Consider the following 12,546-nt stretch of genomic DNA (forward strand, 5'->3'; position numbering starts at 1 on the left):
TGTGTGATGTTGTCTCTCCATCTAACCCTTCCCCCTACAAAAAAAAAAATCTGGAAACAGAACATGTATGAATCCATCCCTCCAAGACAAAACCTAAGTCTCAAATGCTACTGAACAGCATAAGGACTCAATATTTTTCATATGCAGTAATATTTCATTTTCCCCTTGAATTTAACAACAGAAAAGGGAATTAAATGCTAATAGTAGAGTTAGTGAGAAAAAAAAATAATGAGCATTTGAGGGAATAGAAGCAAACTGGGGAAGGAGAGAGGCTGCTGCTGGGTCATTCTTCCCTCTCTAAGGAAATCAATTAGTTGTGGCTTCAGTATCTGTTACAGAGCCCTGTTCAAAGTTTGAGATAGTCTATGACATAATTCTTCATCCCAAAATTAGATCATTAAAAAATATACAATCATAACTATCCAAAACAACTACTTTACAATTTCTCTAAATTATACTTGAGAAAATACTGTTCATAAAACAATAAAAAAAATTTTTAACTACCCCAGAAAGCATTGAGAATTAAACACATCCTACAGTCATACGAGTGGGTGTTTCCTATTCCATGACTGAAGCCTACAGGTCAACACTCCCAGCTAGGATAATACCATGCTAAAGATTATTTTTGTGGTAAACAAATAAGGCTTACAGATAGTAGTCATAAATAGTATAGCTTTTTCTTTGGCAAAGTTACAAATGGTAATAGGATCCCAAAATAATGGCTATAGCCTCAGAACGTTCTCTGGATGCCTAGATTGCACTAGGCCCTATTCAATACCTCCATATTTCTATACTTTTCCTTTGAAGCACCGTCAAAGGACTGTAATTATATATTTGTATAATTAATCTTATTTGTATGTTCTCTTTCCTGACAGAACGCTTTTATAAGGAGTATATGATGTCTGAATTAAGATCTCAAGGATATACAGAAGGTAACTACAAGAAAAATATTCTAGGCAAAGAAAGACTGTGTAAAGGCACTGAGGCAGGAGGGAAAACAGCTACTTAGGACGTCAAGACAAGAGATGATGGTCATCTTAGTGTGGTAGATACAAAAAACAAAGAGCAGAGTTAAGAAATATTTAGCAGGTAAAATTGACACCATTTCACGATGAATTTTATGTGAGGTATGAGACTAGAGAACAGATAGATTCTGTATGCTAATACTAGTTTTTATTTATACATCATTTGCTTTCATTCATTTTTGCTTAAAATATTTGCTCCTATAGTAATACTCTATTTCAAGAAATAAGCCCTCTAGTAACGCCTAAGATGATATTTCTAACTGCACAGCACAGAAATGAGCGATACTTTAAGGAGGGTTAAAAAATACAAGCTGAACTGTATAGAAAATAGGTACATCTATTGACCACATTTACGTGGCTGGGGAAAAACTAGCTAAATGACTAAAAGGAAATAATACTTTTGTACACCTACTCTGTGTCAAGCAAGACTATACCTCAAGTAAAGTGTGCCTACAGTAACACGGCAAGGTAAATAGAATAAATGCAAAGCTATAATAATGTTTACTTCAGATTTAAAATATTTGACCTAGAAAATTGAGAGTGCAAAGGCCTTCTACAAAGAAGGAACTGCAAAGTATTCGTTGAGTAAAGGTCAAATCTCACTGTTTAAATATTAAAAGTAAACCACAAGCAAGTTTTTTATAGTCTTGTAACTTTTTTTCTGTTGTACTATGCTTACGGGATCGACTGCAGAGATTGGGAAGCTAAAACATTTTTTAAAAGACACAGTCTAAGAGTTCACATATTCTGGGAATCACAGCAATGACAAGTGAACTTGTGAACACAGCGAATGATGCACCCAAGAATCAGATCTAAAAGACAGTGTTAAAGCAGTAATTGAATATGGTCAAACTACTACCAGAAATACTTCAAATAACTAGTCAAGTATCTGATTTATATACAAAATGAATGTATCTATTTATTAATGTTTCTCTATGGCCCTTAGTTAACTCTTCAATTTCTTTAAAGAGAATGTCCGTAAACCCTCTCTACGTACATGAACAGGGATCAAAATGCATTTCCCTTCCTTACCAGCAGTGTAGACAAAATTTTAAAGCTACTACACCATTAGGCAAAGATTATTTCATTCTTTGTTACAAATGTTGAGCTTAATTTCCTGCATTATCTTTTCTTATAAAGTACAGAGCTAAATTCCTTTAGATTAAATGTATACATAATGTGACTCTGTTGAAGAATTATTAACAGGCCCAAGTTATGGAAGGGAAGATTAGGACTAACATATTAAAGAATTAGGATTAGATTTTTCCTGATATAAAACTAGCAATATCCAAAACTCAGTGAGACCTCATACCTCAGTGTTCAAGCACAAGTTAGATGGAGAAGCTATGTGGTTGGCTTAATGTTAAAATAAAGAAGCTGCACTTGTGTGATGGCCAGACTAGATGATGTCGAAGATCATGGATCATTTTTAAGATTTACAATAAAATATTATAGAGAATAAAATAAAGACATTGATGAAACAGGTATTTCAGTATGTCTTGGTTGTCTACAAGATGCCAAATATTACTCTACATACTAGATATGAACTGAAAGAATAACTCTCGTCCTAAATACTAAACAGTTCACCCTCTAAAGGAGAAGAGGGATAAGCAAACTAATAATTAAAAGTGCTGATGGTTTTTCACTAAAGCCAAAATGATATTCATAGATATACGAATGAAGAGATTTACCTTATTCCTGTAACCTAATACTTCCAACAAACGAGCTAAGCAATGAAAGAATTCTTCCTTGTTCAAGCGTTCTATGCATGGGGTTTTCTTTTCTCTCAAAGAGCAAAATTTCCATCAGAAGTATTACATGATTTTCCTCTAGAACACCATCAAATCTCCATAGTAGTAAACAACTTTGTATTCCATTCTAATTTCTAAAAAAAACCACTTCGAAAGGTAATCAAGGCCCTGGATCTGATGGAATAAATTACTTTAGTTGCAGTAGAGAATTCTTTCAGAATTGTTGGCAAAGATTTGTTTTATATATATATATACTTAGTAAAGCTTGAACCAGATGTGCAAATGTGCTTGAACCTTCTCTGCAGAGACGATGAAAACATGCCTTTCTGGTCAAAGAATCCTTAGGAAAAAAAAACTTTCTATTTGAAGTCTCAAAGGGCTAAACAGTTCCCCAAAGAGACTAACAAACAGAAATTATATTTTGTATGATACTTCAAATACTAATCTACTGAGTACTGAAGTCCACTGCTCAAAGATAGGAGGAGCTAGAAATTTTAAAAACATGAGTAATATCAGAGTCATGTGCACAAGAGATGAGATATAGCCTGTCAATTATTGTGTCATATCCTCAAAACCGTAGGAGAAATGTTATTTAACAGAATATCTGCTTCAAATTTTTTCCTTCTGTTCCAAGCCGCAAACCAGCTCAAACATTTCAAGGAAGGTTTCCCTATGTGGCTCCTTTTGCTTGCCTGAGATACTTTGAAAACTGATTTTACATTAAACAACTGCACAGGATAATGGAAAAAGCACTTCACGTTAGGAGGTGTATGGAATAAAATCTGGTGGGACGTGGCCAACCTTAGTCAAAAGATAAGAAGAAAACGGTCAATTCATTTCATAGGGTCAGCAAAGCTTGACTACAAGAAGTAACACAAAAATCTCAGGCTTAGGTCTATTCTTTTACAAGAGTGTGGTAAAAAGCTAGTAACAGCTTAAAATTTTACAATTTAATTAAATTAATTAAATGTAATTAAATTTTATAATTTAATTAAGCTAACCATGAAAATGGTAAAGAATTTTAGTCTGATATATTTATTAAAATAATTGAGTGATTTGCTAAATTTACCAAGAGTATTTAATGCTTAAGGAAGGGCAGGTTATTTAAGCTAATAAATTTAATAAATATGCTAATTAAAATTAAGTATTCCTTCCTATACTCACACATATTTAATGCCCTTCAGATATTTTAAAAATCTGATTATCAAAAATACTGTTTTTTCTATTCTAGAATATATGACAATCAAAGTAAAATAGAAGAGTATTAATGATTCATATTTTCTTCAATAGGCCTAATATTTAAAGAGAGGGACAAAGGCAGAGATGGACTGTCAAAAGATCAAAATGGCACAATGGTCTCTTAGTCCCATCAACTGGAAGTCATTCTAGCGGCCTCAGCACTGCTCCCATGAGGCTTGTGCTACCAGGCTGTGGAACAGTCACGTCACTACAGTTGTCTGAAACGAACAGCATTTGATATAAAGAAATTTTTTCTTACAAAGATAATTTTTCAACCAACCAAATCAAAGGGAAAAAAAAAATGCCTGTTCAGGAATCCCCTGAAGTCCAGCCACAGCTTTAGAACCTTTAATAAAACTGACAAGTGCCAGGAAAGAAACAGAAATAAATGAGAAGGTGGTAACAAGTATACACACATATATATAATTTGAAAAGATACACGCCATAGAGGATACTTTAAGATTCTTCGAGGTTTCTGACAAACATACTCTTACCAAATGATCCAGCAACTGCATTCCTTGATATTTACGCAAAGGAGATTTTTTGTCTTCTTGTTTTTTTGTTTTTTGAGACAGAGTCCCTCACTGCTGCCCAGGCTAGAGTGCAGTGGCATAATTGCAGCTCACTGCAACCTCCGCCTCCCAGGTTCAAGGAATTCTCCTGCCTCAGCCTCCCCAGTAGTTGGGATTACAGGTGCCCACCACCATGCCCAGCTAATTTTTGTATTTTTAGTAGAGACAAGGTTTCGCCATGTTGGCCAGGCTGGTCTCGAACTCCTGACCTCAAGCAATCTGCCCATCTCAGCCTCCCAAAGTGCTGGGATTACAGGCATGAGCCAGCGCGCCCAGCCTACCCAAAGGAGTTGAAAACGTCTATCCACACAAAAAAACTGCACACAGATGTTTATAGCAGTTTTATTCACAACTGCAAAAACTTGGATGCACCAAGATGTCCTCCAACAGGTGAATGAAAAAGTAAAATGTGCCACCTACAGACCATGAAATATTATTCAGCACTAAAAAGAAATGAGCTATCAAACCGTGGAATGACAGAGAGGAATCTTAAATATATATTAGAAACCAATCTGAAAATGCTACATACTGTATGATTTCAATTACGTGACATTCTGGAAAAGGCAAAACTATGGAGAATAAAAAGATCCGAGGTTGCCAGGGGTTAAGGGATAGGAAGGCATGAACAGGTGGAACACAGAGGATTTAGTACAGTGAAACTACTCTGTATGGTACTACAATGGTGGATACATGTCATTACACATTTATTCAAACCCAGAGAATGTACAATACCAAGAGAGGACCTTAATGTAAACTATAGACTTTGGGTGATATAATGTGTCAATGCAGGTTCATCAACTGTAACAAATGTACTCCTCCGTTAGGGGCTATTGATAATGGGGGAGGCTGTGCTTATGTAGGAGCAGAAAGTATATGGGAAATCTGTGTACCTTCCTCTCAATTTTGCTGTGAACCTAGCACTGCTCTAAAAAATAAAATCTTAAAAAGAAAAATGTCTTTGAGGTTTCAAAAATGGAAAATGTTGCAACTATATGAGAGGATTAGAAAGCAGCCATAATGAAGAAGGGTGATGTCTGGCACAAATAATAAATAGCATAGGTAAATGTGAAAGAGACACTGGTTATGTGTAAGACAGTCTTGGAGGTAGGACTGGAAAACGGGGCCATACTGTGGAAGGCTATGCTGCAGGAAGACCTGGTACTTACAGTTAGCACTAATAAACCACTTAAAGTTTCAGAGTACAAAATTAGTTAACCACAAGGACACCTGAAAACAATAATTTGGCAAAAGTGTGTAAGATCAGCTTCACAGTACACCTAGTTCTAGCTATTCTCCCAGTCCCTACTTTTTAATCCTACCAGTAATTTCTCACTCTCCATTTAATCTGTGTGAGAAACTTTTTAGGTACCACAACTCAGTGTAAACAGCCATTTTCATAAACATGCTCTGTATAATGTTATCTAAGTCATGAATGACTTCAGCCTGAAGAAAATTCTAGGAAAGCTGACTTGATACATTCTCATCTCCTCCCACACTGACAGTAAATTATGTAAATTAATCTTTGAGAACAGACCTTTAAAATCATTTACAAACTTCATTATATCCCAAACCTGATTCTCAAAAGAGCCGCTGACTTTGTCCTTCACCATCAAAAAGAGGTATCATGTAAACACAAGTACTTTTGTGGGTTTAAATCCTTGCCCTGCACTTGTTAGTTGTATACCTGGACAAGTTACTTAACCTTCTGTGCCTCAGTTTCTTGATCTATAAATCTGTAATAATGACATGGACTATCTCAAAGGATACTGTGAAAATTGCATGAGTTATTTTGGGGGAAGGGGGAGGATTTTGTTTTTAGTGTTTTTATTTTTATTTATTTATTCATTCATTCATTTTTTAGAGACAGGGTCTCACTCTGTCATCTAGACTGGAGTGCAGTGGTGCAATCATGGCTCACTGCAGCCTGGACCTCCTGGTCTCAAACAATCCTCCACCCCAGCCTCCCAAGTAACTGGGACTACAGAAGCACATCACCACACCCAGTTAGAGTTATTCATATACATCCAAATCTGTCATGCAGAAGTTGAACTCAGCTGTTCAACTTCTATCTACATTTATGCCTGTGATTATTTCATGCGGTGTCATAGATTTAAATATCACCTATATGTTAATAACTCCCAAATTTCTATCTCCAGTACAAAAGACTTTTCCCCAACTACCCAATTCTATCTTCTCCCTACTCCCAACCATCCAACTGCCTACTTGACATCTCTACTTGTTCCACATCTAACAGGCATCCAAACTCATATCCAAAACAGAACCTCTGATTTGTCCCAAAACCTATTCTTCCTCTTTCTTCCACGACTCAAATAATGGCTATTCTTTCAGCTGCTCAAGCGAAAAACTTTGGAGTCCTCTTTGCCTCCTCTCTTTATCCCATTACCCACCCCCCGCCTAAACCACCATAAAAATCCTGTCAGCTTTTCTTTCAAAATATATACCGCAAGTATTTATAAAATATAAAATGCAATCACTTCTAACCATCTCCATAGCTACTATCTATCTTGGTCAAAGCCAGTATCATTTCTTATCTGCATTATTACAAAAGCCCACCTCTACTTCAGCTTCTGCAAACCGTTCTTAATAGAGAATCCAGAACGGTCCTGTCAAAATATGTTTTCTGCTTAAAACCATTTCATAGTTTCTCACCATCTCAGTCAGAAAAAAAAAAAAAAGCCCACCTCCTTACTATGACTTTCAAAGCTTAACATGATCTGGCCACGTATAGTCTCTCTCACCTGTATCTCCTACTTCCCTCTCTTATTTACTCCACTCCAGCAACACTGGTCTCCTTGCTATTCTTCCTACACATCAGACATATTTCCATCTTTGGGCCTTTAAATCTGTTCCCTATGACTACAGCACTCTTCACTCAAATACACAGAAATTCGCTCTTCCACTAACTACAAGTCCTTACATAAAGTCCTTACACTTTTTCAAGAGAATTGGCCTGTGCATCCCAAGCCACCAACCCACGTGTCACTCAAAATTGCTACTACCTTGCCATAGAGTAACTTTCTGATATACTGTATTATTTTTTAACTTGCTTATCATTTTTATAATTTGTTTCCCTCGCTACCCAAATGAAAGTTCCATGCAGGTAGATGTTTTTATTTGTTTTGTTCACTAACAGATAGATGAATTAATCATAGACCAAAGTAATTTTTTTTTTTTTTTTTTTTTTGAGACAGAGTCTTGCTCTGTCGCCCAGGCTGGACTGCAGTGGCTCGATCTCAGCTCACTGCAAGTTCCGCCTCTCAGGTTCATGCCATTCTCCTGCCTCAGCCTCCTGAGTAGCTGGGACTACTGGCGCCCGCCACCACACCCAGCTAATTATTTTTTATTTTTAGTAGAGATGAGGTTTCACCATGTTAGCCAGGATGGTCTCGATCTCCTGACCTCATGATCCACCCACCTCAGCCTCCCAAAGAGCTGAGATTACAGGCTTGAGCCACCACACCCGGCCAGTAATTTGTTTTACATGAAATGAATATCTAATTCAAGTCCCTCATTCTGAAGGAGACAAGTTAAGGAGCAGTCTGACTCATACAGAAGCAATCAGTAAGCAGCACAGTCCAGAATAAAAGCAGGTCCCCTTGGTCTCAGCCTGAGGCTTTTTTCCACTAGGGCACACTGATAGAATGTAAGAGAATACATAGAAAACTAAATTTTTTTAAACAAGCATGCATACACAGAAACACACAGACACATATACAGACACATCTCACATTAAAATATTACCACTGCCAGCTGGGCCCAGTGACTCACATCTATAATCCCAGCACTTTTGGAGGCCGAGGGGGGTAGATCATTTGAAGTCAGGAGTTCAAGACCAGCCTGACCAACATGGTGAAATCCGTCTCTACTAAAAATACAAAAATTAGCCAGGCATGGTGGCATACACCTGTAGTACCAGCTACTCAGGAAGCTGAGGCACAAAAATTGCTTGAACCCGGGAGGCAGAGGTTGCACTGAGCCAAGATCACGCCACTGTACTCCAGCCTGGGCAACAGAGCAAGACATTGTCTCAAAAAAATAAATAAAATAAAATATTACCACTGCCCAGTAGTAGTGTTATACAAGGTAATTTTCTCCAAACTTTTATTACTTACCTCTACCCCAGATTTTTTTGGTGTCTGTGTTACAGTTTCTTTGAATTTATTTGCCTTTTCAAGTTGAGCTTTAAGTTGTTCAGCTAATTCCTTCAAAAAGAAAAACAAGTAAAATATGTGCAATATGTAGTTTAATTCTTTACAACAAAATGTTCAAATTTACACAACAGAAGGAAAGACAGTATAACCAACACTCATGTAGCCACCATCTAATTTCAACTACCAACCCACAGCCTAGTGTATTACTTTTTAATGAACTTATCTCAGTTACAAACTCCTTGAATACCTGTGATGTGTTTATGCTTCAAAGATAAATAATTACAAGGACATATATTTTGGAGGACATAGATGAAGGAAATACATAACCTTAATGACATTTTAATAATTACTAAATATTATAAAAGTTCAATACTTTCAACTTCAGTTATTGGTAACAAAAAAGCTATCACAAGATTTAAAATGTTACCTTCTTTATTGCTGATAATTTGGACGAAAATTCTGAATATATTTCATTTTTACTCTAGGAAACTTATAGAAATTTATATAAAACAACTGTCATATAAAGCAATAAACCATGAAGTAATAAATTAAATAAGTAGATTTATGTGACATGCAAAGAACAGCAAGCGCCACCACAGTGCTCTTCTTGAACACAAGAACACATATTTTACCCTTTTACCTAGATGACCTCTCTTTCACTATTTTAACTAATTCCTCCGTACTTTCAAAGCTCAAACTTTATTTTCTTGCTATCGTTATTGTTGTTTATTTTCCTTATCAATTTCTAGGATGAGTGGAAGTTCAGTGTTTCCAAGGATCAGATTCAAAGAGAGCAGCATATGCAAGATATGCCCTTTATTAGACATAACACAGAAATATCTTGTTTGGTTACCATTTGCTCTACTACAGTACTGTACTAATAGTTTGCCAAAACATAAGATTACCTAAAGATCCCTTATATTTGGGTTTGAGATGAGTGCATACATATGACCATGACCGAATCTATTCTATCAAGATGTGGAATATCTGGCTGTGCTATTCTGCTATGTACACTTTAATATATACATCTCACTGTATATTATTTTAATATGCATGTGACAATAAATGAATGGACAAATGGATAAATGCAGCTCTTACCAAATCATCCCTATTTCTTACAATTCTGAGGTAAATTAGTCATAAATCAAACATTACTACAGGAATTAAATGAGTTAGCCTACACAAAGCATCTAACACAGTATCAGGCTATCAGGCACAGCACATTTACTGAAAACTTGAATGACTTAATCCTCCTTTTTTAGGTTCCTAAGTAATTTGGAAAAGTAAAAAACATTCTTAAAAATACATGACAAAAATGAGGTGGAAAAAGTGACATCTTTATCTCCCTTAAATATGCTCAATGAGTTAGAAATGCAGGAAGAAAGCAAATAACAAAGTAAAAAAAGAAATTTAAAAGCATGAAGTTCCTTAGGATCTTAAATTTCAGAGATCTGACAGAGAAAGTAGATCATTTATTTACAAGTAGGCAGATAGTACTGTTCACAGAAAGGTTCAAGAATTTTTTTTTGTCTTTTTTTTGAGACACAGTCTCACTTCGTCGCCTAGGCTGGAGTGCAATGGCATGATCTTGGCTCATTGCAATCTCCATCTCCCAGGTTCAAGCGATTCTCCTGCCTCAGCCACCCCAGTGGCTGGGATTACAGGCACACGCCACCACATCAGGCTAATTTTTGTATTTTTAGTAGAGACGGGGTTTCACCATTTTGGCCAGGCTAGTCTCAAACTCTTGACCTCAAGTGATCCTCCTGCCTCGGCTTCCCAAAGTGCTGGGATTACAGGCCTGAGAATTTCTTTAAGGAATCAATAATCAACAGTTACTTTCACAGTGTGCTATATCCACACTACTAAGGAACTTCTAAAATTACTCATAAGAAGTTAAATATTTGATCACTATTCTCCAAAACAACATCTAAAAGTCTTACCATATTCCCCATCATCTCTGCTTTGATAATCTTGGCTCCCAACTTGTTCTTCTCATCAACACTCAGGATATGAATGGACTCATGCTCTGGACTTCTATTGGAACAGGACAGATTAACAGCATATGAAATATAGGTGTAATGCAAGCAATAACATCAAAACTCAAATGTTATTTTAACTGACCTCAACAAAGCATTCAGCACCAATAGGAGATCATGATTGTAATACATGTAAATTAAACTAAATGTTCTTCCAAAAATTGATAGTTTAAAATTCTCTGTTACAATGCCACAATCAACTATGGCAGTTATAACAACTGATCAAAATCTCAATAACAATGAGATAAATAGCATTTATCAACTCTTCTTATTTAATATCCCCATGCTCGTTATTTCAAAAAGGAAACAAACAAAAAACTAAAACCAGGCCATAATTCTATACATCTTTGGAAACTTTTCTCATTTGACATGATAAGTTGTTAATAATCTAAGAAACTATATTTAACTGCATTCAAAGAATAAAAGCAATGATCATGTGCTTTTTTGTAAAGTCAGTCCAGAACATAACATATAGTCAAATAATATAAACTAGTTTAAAACTGATACCATGTGCCAAACCTATACTATGGAAGTCTCACACAAAAAAAGAAACCGCCAGCCAAGGTCAGATTTCCCTAGCTTACTGCCTTAAGAAATAATTCAAGGCTACAGTGCAGGACAGTGACCTCAGTCAAGAGCCTGAAGGACTTCTGAGTAAAGGAGACATAGCCAGGAGTCCAAGAATTCCAAGGCAGCTAGAATTCACAGAACAGAGTACCAAAGAAGAGAAAGCTGCACCATAAGAAAATCCCAGAGAACTGCACCGGGTTCCCCTTGAGTACTCAGCAAGAAACTACCTGCAGTCAGGGAAAGAACCAGCCGAAAGGATTGGAGGGAGAGTACCTGGCACTCCTGGGAACTGCATGTTCAGTCGCACTAGCCAGACTAGGAAACCATGTAACTCAAAAAGCACTAGACACAGTATTAACAGTCTTGCTTCATTAGTGGGAAACAGCATGCCCTAGACTAAATGCTGCTCTGGGCCCACCTAAAAAAATGTTAAAACGAAAGTTAAAGGATCAAATGGTTTCCAATTAACCATATTCCAGAACAGAGTTCAGGAGTATTTATAGAAATTCAGAAATGTCTAGCACTCAACAAGGTAGTCTGTAAAACTTAGTATCTAATCAACGATGATCAGATAGGCAAATAAGTAGAAAAACACCCATAATTAGAACACAATGCTATTAGTCAAAATCAACCCAGAACTGACACAGATGTAAAAAACAGCAGACAAGGATACTAAAAGTGATTATTATAACTGTGTTCCATATGTTCAAAAAGTCAGACACAACAAAGATATAAAAAAGATCCAAAATAAACTTCTACAGATGAAAACTACAATGTGTGAGATAAAAAATATACTGCATAAGATTAATGGAAAATTAAACTGCAGAAGTAGAATTTGGTGAACTTGAAGCAATTTTCTGCATGAAAAATGGAACACAGAAAAGAATCTGTAAAAATGAAAACAGCATCAGAGGGCTGTGGGGCAATCTTAAGTATCCCACCATACATGTAACTGAAGATAACTATTTTAAAAATATATTTGAGGTTTATAAAAAGTATAAGTAAAATGTATGACAACACTAACAGGAAAGAAAGAGAGAAACGTAAATAAACAATGATAAAGTTCTTACACCATTCAGGAACGGCATATCACTTGAAGATAGACTATGGTAAGTTAAAGGTGTAGTACACCATCAAAGACAAAGAAACCACTATGCTTTTTTAAAAAAATTACAGCA

The 12,546-nt window shown here is 36.1% G+C and overlaps 2 protein-coding genes across 2 annotated transcripts in view; one reads left to right on the plus strand and one right to left on the minus strand.

Annotated features, from left to right (window-relative positions):
- The window catches only part of ACAT1 (acetyl-CoA acetyltransferase 1), a 976,528-nt gene that overhangs the window by 234,824 nt on the left and 729,158 nt on the right, over positions 1–12,546 (plus strand). The gene's annotated exons all lie outside the window — the stretch shown is intronic.
- The window catches only part of CWF19L2 (CWF19 like cell cycle control factor 2), an 808,601-nt gene that overhangs the window by 67,765 nt on the left and 728,290 nt on the right, over positions 1–12,546 (minus strand). Inside the window, exons 10-11 of the mRNA XM_050758687.1 lie at positions 10,703–10,796; positions 8,721–8,810 (exon numbers count right to left, since the gene is read on the minus strand). Of these exons, the coding sequence (XP_050614644.1) occupies positions 8,721–8,810; positions 10,703–10,796 (184 nt within the window). The remainder of the gene's footprint in view (positions 1–8,720; positions 8,811–10,702; positions 10,797–12,546) is intronic.

The sequence above is a fragment of the Macaca thibetana genome, chromosome 14 (assembly GCF_024542745.1).
Source record: "Macaca thibetana thibetana isolate TM-01 chromosome 14, ASM2454274v1, whole genome shotgun sequence".
Lineage (NCBI taxonomy): Eukaryota > Metazoa > Chordata > Mammalia > Primates > Cercopithecidae > Macaca > Macaca thibetana.